Here is an 18,241-nt window from a genome sequence, read left to right on the forward strand (position 1 = left end):
GCAAAAGCTGGAAGAGCGGACTTTGTAGAGTCCGTTGTAGAGTCTCTTGGGGCAACTAATGCAAGTACACGTGCAAGGTACCCAGTACGCCATAAATCATCCTAATTTTTCTGAAGTAGCGAAGTTCCCACTATGCCATTTTTCGTGATTCTTCGGAAAATCGTGGTACCTGCTACACATCTGTAAGGCATTATATACACTTTGTGTTGTGGCTGATGATGATGATGAATTATGGCTGAGCATTTTGCAGTGGGTAGGAAGCAGTGTTCGGAATGGGTGCCCCCATTCCATTCCGATTCCATTCCGGGGAATCAGAACTTGCCGCAATTCCATTCCTTTCAATTCCTCGGAATGAAAAAAAAAACTTAGGCCATTCCCTCTTAGCCCATTCCCACAGTTCAATTCCATTCATGTAATTCCGCAACGTAAAAAAGGCATATTCAGAGCTTTATCGAGTTAAGAATGAACGTCCCATAAAGCTGATGTCATCAGATGCATTAAAGGGCCCCTAACAGCCGATTTCTCGTTTGTGACATTTATGTTGCAATACGTAGGTCTATGTCTTGTAATCACGGAATGACACCGCAAATGCTCCAACGTGATGTCTAAATAATCCTAGCAGCGTTAATTGTGGTCATTTCTAGTGTAGGTTCAAAACGCGCGCCGAAATAGGATAAGAAACTAGCGCCGCGCCGCGGCGGTCGCACCTCGGGGCACGCGTGATGACATGCGCGCAGTATTGGGTGACGTCAGCCACGCGCTTGTTGAACTGCCAGTTGGAGAACACACACACGGAGAGCTCACGCTGCCTGCCGACACGTACCGAAGAAGGAGAAGGTGGGAGAGCAAACATGCTTCGCAATATACCACAGTGCATGCACCGCGCATATTTCTGTCTGTGACGTCGACAACACTTGCTTTACCTCTGCAACGTCACAAGGGGCCTACGTCTACGTCATACTAGTGGTTATGTTGATAGGAGTTCAAAATTCAGATGAGCACTCAGGCTTACTTTAAAACCAAATTAAAATATCTTAAAGGCAACGCTCGTCACTCATAATCGGTCAGAAGTGCCCCCGCATGCAGGACTATCAAACAACACAAGCATCTCGAGTTTCCGAATTCGGTGTCAGGGGTCCTTTAAGAACTGCAAAAGTACGCAAAACACGTTACCAAAGTCGAGGGATATTAGCTTGTTGACATATATCGTGCAGTACAGCCACCCTATACTAATTCCCATAGGGGCAGTTGTCCCGCAACCTACAGTATTTGCATGGTCAGCATGTTTGAACGAGTGGTGATGTTTTAATATTGTTTAAGCTTAAATGTGTTAATGCTGAAATGACGACATAGGGTATATTTATGCTAACAAAAGTAGTATTCAAGAAGACTAAGCAATTTTGCCACGCTTCTGGAGCGTTCGTGAATATGGAGAAAACTAAGGTTTGGTTAATGGGGAACAAAACCCTCTAGATCTGCTGGTATTAGCTGGAATATTGCACCGCTCGGGCCGCTTGTGCCTTTGCATCGAATACGGAACACTGGGCCGCACTGCTCGTCAACACTGACGCTTGTCAAGCGCGCCTCGCAAGCATGGATGGAGTGAGGAGAACTTTCCGTGTTCGCCTCTGTGCAGGTATGCAATGTATTCCTTGTAGCAAAGGTTATTTACGTGCTGCAAGTACTAAACTGCCCATGAGATAAAGATCAGCAATGGGAAGGCACAGCGCAACTGAGACAATGGACAAGAACACGCAACACAAACGAGCGCTCGTTTGTGTTGCGTGTTCTTGTCCATTGTCTCAGTTGCGCTGTGCCTTCCCATTGCTATGAACCAACTCGCCCAGACCAAAGTCTTACTGCAACATAAAGATCAGGCTGTGCATGTAGAGTATTCGCCACTTTCGGGGGGGTATCAATGGGAACCAACGCACAGGGGTAATTTGTTTCTCCCTTCAGCGTCTGCTGGGATAATGCATTTGTTTGTACACTAACTTAGGCCTCGGTTTGTAGTAGGCGCGCCGTGCTTGTAATCAGCCAAGCCATTTTAAAAATACCGCTATTTTGTTAAATTCGAGGCTCTGGCTTACTAATGTTTGCAATTTGAAAAACAGCAAGTAGACGAGAACGTGCTCTGTTTTTGAAAAAAAAAAACGTAATTCCATTCCCATTGTATCCCGTGCAAAAGGCGCTTAATTCCATTCCCATTCCATTCCGCCAAGCGTTGTCCCCATTCCATTCCCATTCCATTCCGGGGTCGCGAAAACGTGGTATGATTCCGGAGTCATTCCAATTCTGGAGTGACAACTCCGCAACACTGGTGGGAAGCAATAAACCACACACTCTTTGCGCTATTAGTATTGTGTGATGACTGGTTGTTATTTTTGCTCTTCTACTACGCTATATTACATATGTTAACACGATTCCTTGCCCGACATGACGCCTGTATAGAGTATTTTTGCAAAGGAGTTACAAGCACCAGCGTAGAACTGTGGTGGAAGACCCCACTGACACGCAGAGGGCGCGTGTTAAAATTGCATCCGATCCTAGAACTTTGTTTCTCATCTAATTTTTTCTTATTTCACGCGATAGCGTCACGGAAAATGGCGGCGGCGGGCAACTATGGCGCCAAAGTCGGCTGTTGTGATCTCATAACAGATTTCGCTCTAGGGTGATTCCACGTAAGATCGAACAATCGATGGCTGGTCGACCTCTCAAATTTATTTCAAATTTTTATATATTATTGCCTGATGAGTGGAAAGAAGAGATCCGCAATTTGTTTTGCCGCGAAAAATTTTTTCGAAGCACAGGAAATCAATAATGACGAAGAGGTGGAATAGAGCGCTCATCCGCTCTGCTGTTTTGGCCAACTTTCGTTATGCATTGCACAAAATATATTAAAGTTAGGTAGCTGAGATTTCTTTAACTAAATATATGCATGTTTTTGCTTCTGCTCAGGTATTTTTAGTTTTGATGTGTAGTGTAGATGTTTTTATAAAAAACCTCAAAATCGGCCCAGGAGACGTTATTTTCTTTACTTTGAAGGTCTTTATCTCGAAAAATGCTTGTAGCAGAGCGACAAAAATTGCGCATTACGTTTTTCGCATGCTTATCTACCACACTGCCGAATCTTATATTTATATACATTTTCAGTGAAGAGATATGATCGGGCTAAGTTAAAGAAAACACCGGACAATGAAAACTTCTGACGACAATTAAAAAAAAAAAAACCCATTTTTTATATTTCTTAAACTTTGTCCACTTATTCTCCTCCACATCAGCTTTCATAATCATTGAAAACATGTTGCATAATGTCGTTGCAATAATAGTTACGACCCCCCCAATTAGACCCTTGGGCAAGGATTGGCAATTCCGACTTCTTGTCCAGCAAGTGTATAAAATGCATGCAGGATTGAATTGCTTTTTTATTTAAAGGCCAGCAGGTACCGAAAAAGGTGTCGCCGGCACTGAAGACGTTAATTTTGAAATTATTTGGTCACTGCAGCGGCCACGAGCGCGGGGCTACCGAGCAGGCGCGCCCGCACCCGAGATGCTCGTTGTAAGAGACGGCGCAGTGAGAGCTCGTTTTCGCGTCCTCAGACCGATTGAGTTCGAAACAGCAACGCCTCTCCGGTGACTTGAACGCACATGCACTGAAGCTTCGCTATTCTATCCGCCCTCTGTTCACATCGCAGCTAGGCGCTGATAACAAGGCCGAGATGGAAGCAAGATGAGAACTCTATAAGGGGCTATGAGCGCTCGCTTCACGCACGCTGCTGCCAGAGAAACTGCGCTGCGCCAGTTGCGATCAGTGGTAAGCATTAACGTGGCGCTCCAGTGGCAAAGCAAAATATGGAATGTCAAAGGAAAGAAAAGCAAAACTATCGGTAACCGGATGCGCTTGCCTATCTTAGATGTCGGCAGCAGACGGCCTGAACTAGCCGCGCGTTCAGAGCGCCGTTCACACTTCATTCCGCGCGGAGAGTTCTTGTGCTTTGCTCTTACTCTACTCCTCCTACGCGTCTCATGGCGAGAAAGTATAGCTCAGAATGAGTGTATTGTGGAGACTACCTTTCGAAGCACAAGAAGCTTAAAGGAGTACTGACACGAATTTTTTTAAAAATTTCGGTTTGTTGCTCTAAATAAAAATACTGGTGTCGAGAAACCTCAAACGACTATTGTGGTGCCTGGGAATGCATCGTATATATTATAATTAGCGCCACCTTAAAAAGACACTTTCGGTTTCGATATCGAGGGGGTGGCTTCTCAGTGTCGTTTCATAGCAGTGTGACGTCACGGAGATACAGAAACTCTCGACGTACTAGCAGCAAATTCGTCATCTGCTCGTGGTGCACATAAACAACGATGAGTGAATTGTCGTCCTGTGACCCTGGCAGTGATTTCTGCGATTTAGGCTGCATGCAGGACGCAGAACTCGCATACTCGGGGGAACTGTCTTGACTCGTCGGGATAATGTCCTTGCAGTGGAGCTGGCTTGCAGATGTTCAGCGACCAAAACTTCAAAGTCAAATTAAAATATTTTATACGTGTTCTCTGACTCCAGTGTGTGGACAGCGTTGACACTGCACACCAACGAAGCAAAAGATGTCCCTTTTGCGATGTCTCAAAATCGTGCCAGTACTCCTTTAATTATTGCAAAGAAGCCAAAATTTCGTAGAGTTACCGACCTAGGCATATACGCTTTGAAGAAACGTTTAACGCCCGAAAGATCAGTGACTGTCAGTGAGATGGACTACTTGTGCTACGCGTTCTTTTGCTACCACTGCAATGAAAGATCTTCACGGAACGCACAGTTTAACGATGACATTCTTATGCCCCCTGAAAATGAAATCGACGTCATTAACCAGATCACTGCGACAACCGGTGTACGTGCGTTCAAGTCACCCGAGAGGTGTTGCTGTTTCGAACTCAATCGGTCTGAGGACGCGAAAACGAGCTCTCACTGCGCCGTCTCTTACAACGCGCACCTGCTCGGGAGCCCCGCGCTCGTGGCCGCTGCAGTGACCAAATAATTTCAAAATTAACGTCTTCAGTGCCGGCGACACCTTTTTCGGTACCTGCTGGCCTTTTAATAAAAAAGCAATTCAATCCTGCCTGCATTTTATACACTTGCTGGGCAAGAAGTCGAAACTGCCAGTCCTTGCCCAAGGGTCTCATTGGAGGGGTCGTAACTATTAGTGCAACGACATTATGCAACATGTTTTCATTGATTATGAAAGCTGATGTGGAGGACAATAAGTGGACAAAGTTTAAGAAATATGAAAAATGGGTTGTTTTTTTTTAATTGTCGTCAGAAGTTTTCATTGTCCGGTGTTTTCTTTAACTTAGCCCGATCATATCTCTTTACTGAAAAGATATATAAATATAAGATTCGGCAGTTTGGTAGATAAGCATGCGAAAAACGTAATGCGCAATTTTTGTCGCTCTGCTACAAGCATTTTTCGAGATAAAGACCTTCAAAGTAAAGAAAATAACGTCTCCTGGGCCGATTTTGAGGTTTTTTTATAAAAACATCTACACTACACATCAAAACTAAAAATACCTGAGCAGAAGCAAAAACATGCATATATTTAGTTAAAGAAATCTCAGCTACCTAACTTTAATATATTTTGTGCAATGCATAACGAAAGTTGGCCAAAACAGCAGAGCGGATGAGCGCTCTACTCCCCCTCTTCGTCATTATTGATTTCCTGTGCTTCGAAAAAATTTTTCGCGGCAAAACAAATTGCGGATCTCTTCTTTCCACTCATCAGGCAATAATATATAAAATTTTGAAATAAATTTGAGAGATCGACCAGCCATCGATTGTTCGATCTTACGTGGAATCACCCTGTAACAAACTTCAGCGCCGACAATGCCCTCTCCACTTTGGCCTGCGTGACAGGCGCGCAAAAGTCCACTTGCGTTAATATAAACATCTCTGGTTGCCACTGTTTTCGTTTTTCGCACAATTTCAACATGTCTTTGCTTTGGAATTCCTGCCTGAGGTACGCACAAAATACAGATATGCTCACATTGCATGAGCTCAGTTGTTCCGCATTGCGAAGTTTTCTCGTGAACCGAAAAACGATTGAAAAAATTTCGGTTTCACTCCGGAAAGAAATAATAGATAAAGTTTCGGTTACGTTTTCGTTCTGGTCAAAAATAACGGGTTTTTTTTTTTCGTTTTTCGTTTTCGGTTTTCGTTCCGTTCCGACACACTGGATGTGCCACTCTCAAGCCCAAGTTGGGCCTCTCCAACCCCATGTATTTTCTTAGAGCTTACTTATTTATGTGGGAAAGTTCAGTGTAATGCAAAATGAACGATAATTAAAGGGGTCATAAAGCACCCCTTGGGCTTGTTGAAAAAACACAACCTGCGGAAAGCTGACACGGCTATGAACTGCTCTGCAAAATATTACAGTCGTGCGCGCCGCGTAAAGGCCACAAGCGGAGCGCGAAGTTGCCGTTTCCTCAGGCGCCCTCTTTTCAAACAGAGGCCGGTTCTCACTCTCGTCGGTGGGCGGGGCGTCTGCATGTGTACGTCGCGGAGACATAGCATGCTTATTGGCCGATAGCCGGATGAGATGCGCTTCTTGCCATGGGGTGCCGCCACTTGCCCGCGCCGCACTGCTCAGCCTGCTAACTTTACACGGTAGCCGCACTCGCGCATGCGAATCAGAGCGGGAGAGCGATCGCGTTTCATGACGCGCGTTGACGTAACTTCTTACCCCCGTTTCATCCCTCCCTGTCTAGCTTCCAGTGCGCTCGTCGGCACGAGAAAAGAGAGAAAGCGCTGAGAGCGTGCGCCAAACCCCCGTAACTCCGCTGATTCTTGACGGATTCGAGAAATTTTTGCGGCAATCGATTCGGGAGGCAGTAAACTCCAATACTAAGGTCATTAGATCATTACTTGGAAAAGTGGTTCATGACCCCTTTAAAGGGCATAATAAAAAAGGCATCGAATTTGCTCACGCTTTGTGTGAGCACCAAACAAAACGAACACATTGAAATAAATAGAAGCAGCGGTAATTGCTCGCTGAGAAGACCGATCAATATGCAGTGCGAGGCAACTTGTCAAACCACATTCAAACGTGCACGAATTTAAACCGAAAAAAAACTGAATCGCCGGGACTACACATCATCATAGGCGCGCCAGAGTCGTGGTTGTAACGAAATTGTTTTTTTAACTGCTCTGATAGCGTCCACGCAACAATTATTGTTTGTGTACTCGAAAATTCTCGTATTTGCGGCTTAAACGTCACAGCACGGCGCCAAAACGCGCTCGTAGCGAAAGCGAAACCATCAGTACGAACATGCATGCAGACGCTCATACATGCAGAAGCACCGTAAGTCGCCGCGAACCCGTGCGATCGCTGTCTCGAGGCTTCTTTCTGTTATGCTCCATTTGTTTACAGTGTGATTTGGGTATAGAGGCAGTCTATACTCTAGCAAGATATTTCACACAGTTTGCACTCAGCGATTGACTACGTTTGAAGCAAGAAACCGGTTCAGGGGTCTCCATCGCGGTAACCGCGTGAAGCGGGCTCTCAGTTTCCTGCAAAGAGACAGCGACTGTAAACCATCTTGTGCTTTCTCTTCGTCGAAAATGATTCTTTTGACAGTAAACAACATATTTCGTTTCGAAAGTACTTGCAGAAATGTCCTGGAGGGCTTCCGCGAGGTGCTTTTGTATAGCGCCGACAGCAAAAGCTATGGGGAGCGCTAACAAGGCGCGGCCCTACCCTTCGGACGACGCTCGTCAGGGCCGTACCCAGGAATTTTTTTCGGGGAGTGTTTTTGCGTAGAACGGCCAACTTTGGCAACTCGTGGTCGCTGTGACGGCATGCAAATATTTTACTATCACCCGAAAAGTTAAAGAAGGAAATATTTCGGGGGGTGTCAGAGCCCCTTCAACCCCCCCTTAGTTACGGCTCTGACGCTCGTGAACGTCGCCAAGAAAGTGCTTCGAAAGAGGCCCCAGGTTCGGAGTGCGGACTCCCGATTCTCGTACCAGGTCCTTGCTGCGTCTTCCAGGTAAAAGTACATGTGGCGCAGCTTGTCATCGGGGTTCCAGTTGTTAAATATCGAGACCCTTTCAGACGTCTCCAGCCAGGTCTTCACATGGCGAACCACGAAATGACGGCGGCTCCCTGGGCGGCTGCATCACTATCGCTGCAGGGGACGCTGCGGCCGTCATAGTGCCTGTTGTCTTCGTCGCCGTGGCTTTTGGCTCGTCCGGTAGGGGTCCGTATTGTGGGGGTAGTCCTTTCAGTCTGCAGCTGGCTCGACTGTCGCTGACGGTGTCGGTGTGTTCTTCGCGACGTGGGCTGGGTTCACGACTTGACGGGGGCGTCCGGCATGAACGAGCAGCACCTCCATATGTCACATGGTCGTGACGTCGACGAAGACAGCAGTCGGCGTTTTCAAGATGAAACTGTTTATTTGGCCGAACTTGTGGCCGGGAAACGGAAAATTATTTACAGCAATACACACGGTATGCACTGATAGCGGCGAACAGAGCGTCGACCGTCGATCAACTGACAAGCGGTCAAGCGCGTCGGCTTTTATACAGGCGCTATCGAACTTTCCAGCGATATCGCTGGTAGCGGCGTAAGTTCCAGAATAGACTCAGTTGTTCGCGTTTCCACGCTCAGTCTTAAGAGATGATCCTAAAATAATGTGGAGCGTTCCCAGATATTCTGGCGCGGCTTGCGCAAAGCAGTTGTAACAAGCATAGGCGTGCGCAGGGTTCCCCTTCAGATGGGGAGCGGGGGGGCCAAGGTGGGCGAAGGTTCATCGCAGCGCCCCCCCCCCCCTCCCAATTAAGTCAATTTTTGGGGCAGACATTGCGCCCCCCCCCCCCCCATCCTCTGATAACAAGTGTAAGGGGGCGGTACCATAAAACATAGAAAGAAAGGAGCGCGTGTGGCAGTATAAGCATGAAGACTTCGCGGATAAAAAAGAATGATGACGACATGATACTCTTTCAGAAAATGCTTCCGCAATTGATTAGGAAACGATTGATGATTGCTAATGGATGCAATATTGTCAGGAATACCATTTCACGGAACAATGGCTCGGGGAAGTGCTGATGAATTGAGCGCGTTAGTTCGTCCATTTATGCGTTTGATGCTGTTATGTAAGCGACGTGAAATGTGTGAAAGCGCTTCCAATGGTAAGGGAGACGGTCTGATGATGTTATAGCATATTTATGAAATGAGGATAAAAGAGCGATGGATACTAAACAGCACGAGTGATATGCCATATTTGATCTGCGTTACGCTGGAATGTGGGCTGTAGTTACGAATGATGAAGCGAGCAGGTATGCTTTGCACAGACTCTCTAGCTTGTTCCGTAAATTTGAGGAGGTGATGATGCATATTATAGATGCGGACTAACAATGGTCATTGTCTCTTGCTACCATTAAAATGGCGAGGCCTGACGACCTCCAGGCGGAAAGAAAGGCGATGGGCATGGGCACTTCATTCCCAGAAGGGAGCGATAGGCCTCTCTCCTTCAACAAAACACCGCGAATACCACAATCCACTAACTTAATTCAGTACAGCGCCAAGCAAAAGTGTCGCCGGGATATCCTAGCCATCAATGTTTACTTGAGCAGTGTTGCGAGCAGCGTTGCGAATACAAGTTGTTTACTAGCACTCAGGCGCACGATATATTTGCTTTATTCGTGGCTGAGTGAAGGTCGATCACCGAATACTGATAAAATCCACAACTCAAGCGCCCCAGAACAAGCCGATTCTAAGGCGATGTGGAACAGAGGGAACAGTCGCGCTTCACAACAGATCGCATAATACCGCTGGAGCAGCGCACACATAATAAAAAGGCACAAGCGCTGGACAGCAACTGCTGCTTTATGGTTGAAAGACACGCCTTATGTAGAGTAACAAGCACGACATCATCTCAAGTAACGCAAGGATTGTAGAAATATTTCATCCATTAGATTGTGGGAATCGAGCGCACCCTCCCCTTTGGCGCCTCGTTCCCCAGCTAGCGCGTGTGTTGGCCCCGCGCGGCTCGAGCGCCGGGGACCGCCGTTAATCGGCAGTATCGACCACGGCGGCAGCGCCAGGCCTTTGTCTGGTGCGAGCCATGCGTGGTCGCCATACTGCCGATTAACGGCGGTCCCCGGCACTCGAGCCGCGCGGGGCCAACACACGCTCTAGCTGGGCCCGGGAACGAGGCGCCAAAGGGGAGGGCGCGCTCGATTCCCACAGATATATATAACATTTAGATTTAACACATGCGAACAGAACAGCAGTATGTGTTTAAACGCCACTCCAACGCTGAGTGCCATATTTTGATTGCGGTGACGATATCTTCAAGCGACACTAAAGAGAAAAGCAATTTTTCTCGTGTTAGTATATTTCAGTTTCATATAACCGAAATCGCCACTCATCCCGCGAAAAGACGCCTGGTAAGCGAGAAAATGCGCAAAAAAATAAAATCGTTCCCGCACCAGCTCGCCGTGGCGTCATATATTTTGACGGTGTCTGCCAGGGCATACGTTATCGTTCATCGGTGAAATAAGTTTAGATTCATTTGTGTTCTGGTGGTCTTAACTTAGTATGTTTCTGAAAGTTTCATTGAACCAATGTGGCCAAAATACGCAAAACTTCGAAACTCGTGACGTCACTGACGTTCCCGTGCAGAAGTATCGGCCAGAAATTCAAGCACGAGACCTTCATTCTTCTGAAAATTAGCCTATGATGGTGAAAGTAGTGACAGTAGACTTATGAATTAAAGACTAACTTATGTGTCTAAAATGTTTGACTTTAGCGCCCCTTCAAAGAAAATTATAATACCGAAAGTTTAATGCCAACTTACCAGATCGCTCAAGCACTGACTCGAGATGGCGACGTCTGCGAAGCTCATCGAGGCGTAAGCCGCGTATGCTAAGGCCAGCCAAACCTCTGGCTGCCCGATGTGACCATCGAAGATGGCGTACAGGGTTATGCACAGCACTAGTATGAGGCACGCTGACCAAACAGCCAGAGCCGGGTGCCAAATTTTGTTCAGCGAGCACTTGAGCTTCTTGATGGCGTGAAGCCTGAGCCTGACTTGTTCCACGTGGCGAGGCGTCCTGCAACTGCCCAAGGCTACCAGCTCGACGCGCAGGTACTGAGTCAAGACAGCCGAGCACGAGCTGAGGATGATGTAGGCCAGGGAGTCGTAGAAAAGAAAGACGAACAGCGTGAAAGAGCTGCAGACCAAGACGGGGACGCGCACCCTGCTGTCATGCGTCGTGCTGTCCGCGTACACGGTCATGCCCAAGCCGTACACGACCACGAGCGCCACCAAGCTGGCCATCTTTCGGATGCGAACGCGCAACCTTCGGCTTTCGGCGTTTGCGAAAGATGCGGATTTCTCGTAAGCCTCCGAGTTTCGCAGGAAACGCAGCAGCCTGGACGATCCCAGTGTCATGCAAGCGAAGTTGAGAACTATCTTTACAGTCACGACGTTGTTCAATATGAAAATGAGGGACTTGGTGAACGAGTGAGCTATGTCGGACGATAGAAATACCTTGACAATAAACACCGCTGACAGTGATGTGCTGAACAGTATCCACGCAGCAGAATAGAAAGTGTAGAGACTGATTATACGAACAGTGGCCCTCGTAAGTGATCGGTCACGAAAATGCTGGATGAAGAGGCATCCGAACAGCCGGCTGAGCATCCCATATTTCCATAAATGCTTCATCATGTACGAACACGTATCGTCCTTTGTCGGGTCTGCTTCCCGTCGGTCATGTATCTTGTCCTGTCTACCTGCAAGAAAAAAGGTAATAAGAATAGCTCACTAATTCTGTAAAACGGTGCTGCATTTAAATGAAATTGTCAATGTCCTCTCCGTTACAAACACGACAAAAGAACATGCCAGCTCACAGCGTCGCTGCTGCCGGTGAATATTCCGTGTGTCCATTTCCCCAAGAAGTTATCCATTTTGCCATTCGGGAGACCATCAGTCCGCTTAGACCCTCTCGAAGGAAATCGACTCGAATAACACCGCTTGTATGTGCTACTTTCGTGCGCACAGAAATTTGTCCGGGGCACGAAGAGGTGGGGGGGGGGGGGGGCGCAACTACATCAAGTAATTGACAGTACTCATACGAGATACAAATTGGCAGTGAGCTCACGAGACCAGTCAAACTGAAACTTAGCACTGCTGGTCGAACGCCTGTCACGAAACTCGGTTACACTGCCGGGGAAGAACGCGTGAGTCCGCAACGTGTACCATCATCTCCGAGAGCAAGGATGCACGTAGGTGGCATACCCAGAAACATGCATCCCGAGAGCAATGAATAGAGAAGACAAGCGAGAGCGAAAATGCTGGCCAATACCAACTATGAATAAATTAAGTACACGGACGCCACAGAATACAAGAGAGCACGATATATTGCTTATTGTGTCACCAGCAAACGGTGCGAATAAATGACAGCTGCACCTGTATTGGCCAGAGACAGTGAAGTAGTGGTCGCCATAGCAATGGCTACGAGGAGAGCACGTGCCTCCTCGTCACAGACCAGCAAGCAGCCTGTCGTCATTTCAGGACAGGAAGAACCGCACTCAACACAACACAACATCAAGACATCCCGGAAAGGTACGTTGTCTGGACTCCTGGACACGAACCCTTGGTGGTAAACCACGTGACACACGCCGCCGCCCCACAGCATGCATATAGTCTAGCGCGGTTTGAAGTTTATCGCGTGAGCGTCGACTGCCTAGCGTCCCAGGCAAGGTAAGGTTCAGAAAATTGCCGCTCATCAGCTGCTCATAGAGTTACTGTATATGCTCCCGTAAGAGCAGAGTTGCGCATAGGTTCGCCATTATGTTCGACGGCTGCGCAGTGAAGCCACTCGCCGCGCGCGCAGGAGAGAAATACGGCACGATGTTTCGGCGCGGGTGACATCCCTCAGATTTATGCGCACGCGCTGAGCAAGATTGCGCTTTTGCAATATTGCTGGTGTATATGGCTACAGGTTCTAGAGCATCGCGTGCGCGTGCTCTGAGCAAAAGTGCGTCCGTTTATTGACGCGCTTGCTCAAAGAATATTACAGCGGAGGCCGATCCACCACCACAGCTTTCTCATGCATGCTACGATCGAACAGCTCAAAAGCTCACTTCTGACCTGGCAACGAAAAATGGTGCGATTATTTTCTCGCTTGGCCGGAAGGCACCAACTATTTGTCCTTAAAAGCTTCACGCACGTATGGTCGATAATCAGGTAGCACGTGCATTTTGGTCGCCTACGCCGGCTGATCAGTGACCGTCGCCGGAAGACCGCGTACGGTCACCCTGGCGACCACAGACAAAGTGACATTTGTCATTAACAATCATTCGCCGCTGCTTCACTGTTCGAAAAAGCCTGTAGGTGGCGCTGTAGGTGGCGCCACCTACACTGTTTGAAGCGAGATCGGGTTGCCTTAGAACGGGAGAACGGGTAGTTATAAAGCGAGATTCAGTAAAGAAGAAGAACAATGCACGTGCTGCGGGGAAGATCAGGAAACGGCGGAGCATGTTCTGATTGAATGTGGAGACATCCACCCAGGTGTACGTTTGGGCACGAGCCTACATGACGCCTTGGGTTTTAGAGACAATGGAAAGCTGAACACACCCGCGATTGAAATAAGTAAGAGACGGTTAGAGTATTGGTGGCAGAAAACTAGAGAGAAAGAACAAAAATAAATATTGGGAAAAAAAAATAAGGACATTCTGCCGTAAAGGGCACAGAACGGAGCTGAAAACTTAAGATTTTTTGTTTTGTTTTTCTTCTGGAGTAAAATAGTTTTAATTGAAGTAAAGACACTAGGCCAACGCTAAAAAAAAAAAGAGTAAAGGTTTTTTTTTTTTTTTTTTTGAGCCTGGTGGCACATTTGTCACCGCCCCGTTATAAAGGGGACGCTCATAGCATCCATCCATCCATCCATCCGTCATCAGCTAAAGAGGGTAAGCGAGTACAAGTACCTCGAAGTATGGATAAATGAGGGGGACAGATATATGGAGGTACAAGAGAAAGCATCGGTAGCAAAGGGAAAGAGGAATGCTGCAATTATGAAGCACAGAGCTTTATGGGGATACAATAGGTACCAGGTGCTTCGAGGGCTGTGGAAGGGTGTGATGGTCCCGGGGCTTACATTTGGGAACTCAGTGGTGTGCATGAAGTCAGAGGTACAATCAGGAATGGATGTAAATCAAAGGACGGTGGGCCGCCTCGCGTTGGGCGCTCACGGGAAGACGACAAATGAGGCTGTAAAGGGTGATATGGGATGGACAGGCTTTGAAGTGCGGGAAGCTCAGAGCAAAATGAGATTCGAGGAGAGGCTGAGGAAAATGAAGAAGAGTAGATGGGCAGAGAAGGTTTTCAGGTATTTGTATAGAAAAAGCGTTGACACGCAGTGGAGAAAAAGAACTAGGAGGCTCACCAGTAAATATACGGCTAGTAGTGCGGGCTATATGGCAACAAGGAGCATTAAGCGGAAGGTCAGAGAGGCGGAAGGGACTTATTGGATGGCAGCGATGGAAAAGAAGCCAGCTCTGAGTAACTACCGAAAGGGAAAAAACGAAATAAGGAGGGAAAGGTTTTATGATAATTCAAGGGGAAGCACTTTGCTGTTTGAAGCAAGGTCGGGCTGCCTTAGAACGCGTAGTTATAAAGCGAGATTCAGTAACGAAGAAGAACAATGTACATGCTGCGGGGGAACTAAGGAAACGATAGAACATGTATACTGATTGAATGTGGCGATATTCACCCAGGTATACGTGTGGGCACGAGCCTACATGAAGCCTTGGGTTTTAGGGACAACAATGGAAAGCTGAACACGTCCGCGATAGAAATAAGTAACAGACGGTTAGAGTATTGGTGGCAGAAAAGTAGAGATAAAGTACAAAAATAAATAATGGGGAAAAATAAGGTCATTCTGCCTTAAGAGGCAGAGAGATGGACCGTCAATTTATATTTTTTTTTGAGTAACATAGATTTAATCAGTGTAGATAAGGTATTAAGCCAACTTGAAACAAGCAAGTTTTATTTTTTAAATTTTTTTTTCTTCGAGCCTGGTGGCAGACATGTCACCGCCCCGTTATAAAGGGGACGCTCATAGCATCCATCCATCCGCGAGCGGCGCAAGGAAAAGGTATGCGCAACTCTGCTACCTGCGGTAGCATGTACAGGGACACTAGCTGGATGGATGGATGGATCGATGGACGCTATGAGCGTCCCCTTTATAACGGGGCGGTAACAAGTCTGCCACCTGCCTTGACAAAAAAGACTACACTAAGGTGGCTAACTACACGCAGCTGCTCATAGGGCTTAGCGCCCTCTGTGTGAGGAGGGAACACTTCCGGCGGAACAAAAAAAAAGCGGATGTGAAGCAATATCCCGTAAAGAAGTGACGTCATTTTGTTTGCACTAGCGCGAAATTTGATCGAAAAATTGATTTGGTAGGCCCCTGTTAATGCGTAGAAGCGGCCGCAGCTGAATGGGACCTTATACACCACACATGCACGGCAATCAGTGAATTTGTTGGTGTGTTTTACGAAACAAATATCGGTCCGCTTCTTGTCTTTTACTCGCTCATTATTCCTCTGCACAGCGGCACAAATCTTACCTAGCTTATTGGCAGCCGTGAAAACAACATTAACCAGAGATTATTGGAACATAAGAGATCGCTAACCGGAGGCGCACCTTCTAATCTATCTTTACATTGTCGAGATTGTAAGTGCACGCCAAAATTCGATGAATGTGCAGTGTTGTACAGGCATAGAAATGATCAAACGCGCCTGATGATTGAATCATGGCATATCGAGAATAGTGGTAGCGCATGCGTGAGCCAACCGTCGATTATCTTGCATAAAGATGAAATCAAATGCCTTAACAGTTATCTTTCACGTAGACCCCCACGCGTGCCGGATTGATAGGTTCGCCTATTGCATGGGCATGCGCAGATAAGTTTTCGTGCCTTCTTTCTTTTCCGCCGTTGTGCGTCTCTTCAGTTGTTAGTCGGCGTTTGTGGTGTCCTGACTTCTTTCTTGTGTCCGTATTTGCACGCCCTGTCTTTTTAGAATGAATGCTTACCAACTAGTTCAGCTCTCTGTCATTCTAACCTTAATTGACATCGATTGCATACTCTCCCCCCTTTACCCTGAAGCATTGTGCACCTCGCCCACTGTTGCGCTACCTTCCAGCTGACGTCACAAATTTCGGCTATCTGTGACGTCGCGATGAATTCGTGCAAAATTCGCATGAAGTCATCGTGATGCCAAATGTCGCGGTACCGCAGCGGGTATCAAAATGTATTGTCAGGTCTCGCAAAATCACGCAATGTCTCTTGACTAATGAGACTTTAGGCTTTCTCCTCAATGAAAAGAACGCGAAAAGACTGCAGAAGCTTGGCACGTCCTGTTAGCACCACTGCCAGAATGACACGCAAATTCACCATGGGAAGCACTGTACTTACGACGCAAGTAATACATCAACGTCTGTCTTCGCTGGCAGACGTGAGTGGACAGTTGGGCAAGATGGCCGCGGCTAGACAACAACTGGCCTGCTGTGGCTGTGAAACGGAATTCGTCAGCACGACAAACTGTGAACTCTTCGTCTACTGGCAGGCCGAGGGGTTTAGTGTTATACCGTCGAACACGCTCAAGTAATCTAGCGTGTGAGTTCTTCGCAGTTGATTGGGCCAACGGCAGTGACGTCGTATTTGCTGCCACAGCAACCGTGGACTAGTCTCTGTGACCGGATTTATCGATCTGTGTCGCTATATATGAAAGCGACATCGTTCGTTATGCGTCCTGCGGCACCGTTAGCTTGAAACGTTCAGTTGCACGCGCCAAAGATTCACAATGAGATAGTACGTGCGTCGGTGCGGCTTGCTGTGAGGTGCCGCCGGCGTTTATGCACTGGTGGCAGCCTTTTCGGAAAAGGTACTCCATTATGCATTGGGCCTTTGCAACCGTGGCCGATTCTGGGGCCGCCAGAGCGATTCGATATGCACAATGAGCGGGAAGAAAGGTTCCCGTTTATTCGAGCGGAAATCGAGCACGCCGCTAATGGACAGCATCGGGGCTTGTTTACGAGTTCTGCAATAAGAAAGAAAGAGAATAGCAGCTTTCGTGCGCAGCTCACACGTATTTTAGAAGTAGGTTATCCTCGCATTGTCGTTGTAGCTGAACATCTAAAGAAGTTCATTTTGCCAAGTCCGAACACGGTTGCAGATCAGAAATAATGATGTCGTAGGTATTCATTACATTTATAGCTTATCTTGCAGGCTAAAGAACGTGGGAAGTAGATACGGCGTTAATATTGTTTTTACGGCAGCCAATAAGCTAGTTAAGATACGTGCGGCCATGCAGAGAAAAAAGAAATGACCAAGTAATAGACAAAAGGCGGATTGACATTTGTTTCGTAAACCACACGAATAAGCTTCCATATTGCTAGCGAATACGCACATAGAAAGAGACAGGACAACCGCTAGACTTTTGGCGATGCAGACGTTTATTGGCGATGCATCACTGCAAGAAGTGCGAGGGTTGTACCCCAGAATATGACGCCACTTCTGTGATGTACGTTGGCGGGGAACAGAGAAAGAGGGAAATAGTAGAGGCTGTCGAAATTCACAAGGCGCGTGACACATGTGTCAGCACTCCGTCCATCGCGTTGTCAAAAAGAGAACTGGACTATCTGTGTAAGAAGAAACCACGTGCGAACTGGCGGTATCGATAGGCGGCGGAGAATTTCTTTTCTTTTTCTTTTGGTGGATAAACTTTGTCAGTGACGTGGCACCTGCGTGTGCGCAAAGAAATGTATTGTGCCCTTCATGTCGATTAAAAAATCAGTTGAAGTCTAGCGGTTGTCCTGCCTCTTTCTATGTCGTCCTTTGTGCGTGTTCGCTAGCAATATGGAAGCATACAATCAATACCAACTAGCCCAGCTTAATGCATTAACCACACGAATAAATTTACCGATTACCGCAGAGGTGTGGTATAGAAAGTTCTGCTCTCGCGCTGTGCTGAGCAGCCGTGCGCGTGCTCTGCTCGCGGTGCTCACGTGAGTGTGTTTGCGCGCTAGCCTCGCGCTGCGCTTGCTCTCGCTTTCTATTTAACAGTGGTCTCGCGGGGTCGGTGGAGATGGTGTAGAGCACGTTTGTCAAGAAATTGGCCAAGAAAGCCACCCTTTTGGCGACGGTAATACCCATATGGTCGAGAAAATGAAAGGTTGA

The 18,241-nt window shown here is 47.3% G+C and overlaps 2 protein-coding genes across 2 annotated transcripts in view; one reads left to right on the top strand and one right to left on the bottom strand.

The window, feature by feature from the left end:
• LOC119401256 (uncharacterized) overlaps positions 1–11,783 on the bottom strand; it is a 41,951-nt gene extending 30,168 nt beyond the window's left edge. Inside the window, exon 1 of the mRNA XM_037667940.1 lies at positions 10,849–11,783. Within this exon, the coding sequence (XP_037523868.1) occupies positions 10,849–11,724 (876 nt within the window). The 5' untranslated portion in view covers positions 11,725–11,783. The remainder of the gene's footprint in view (positions 1–10,848) is intronic.
• A 723-nt stretch (positions 11,784–12,506) lies between these two features.
• Positions 12,507–18,241, top strand: part of LOC119402515 (translation initiation factor IF-2-like) — a 29,905-nt gene continuing 24,170 nt past the window's right edge. The window contains exon 1 of the mRNA XM_037669666.2: positions 12,507–12,621. Coding sequence (XP_037525594.1) covers positions 12,507–12,621 — 115 coding nt within the window. The remainder of the gene's footprint in view (positions 12,622–18,241) is intronic.

The sequence above is a fragment of the Rhipicephalus sanguineus genome, chromosome 8 (genome assembly GCF_013339695.2).
Source record: "Rhipicephalus sanguineus isolate Rsan-2018 chromosome 8, BIME_Rsan_1.4, whole genome shotgun sequence".
In the NCBI taxonomy this organism is placed as follows: domain Eukaryota; kingdom Metazoa; phylum Arthropoda; class Arachnida; order Ixodida; family Ixodidae; genus Rhipicephalus; species Rhipicephalus sanguineus.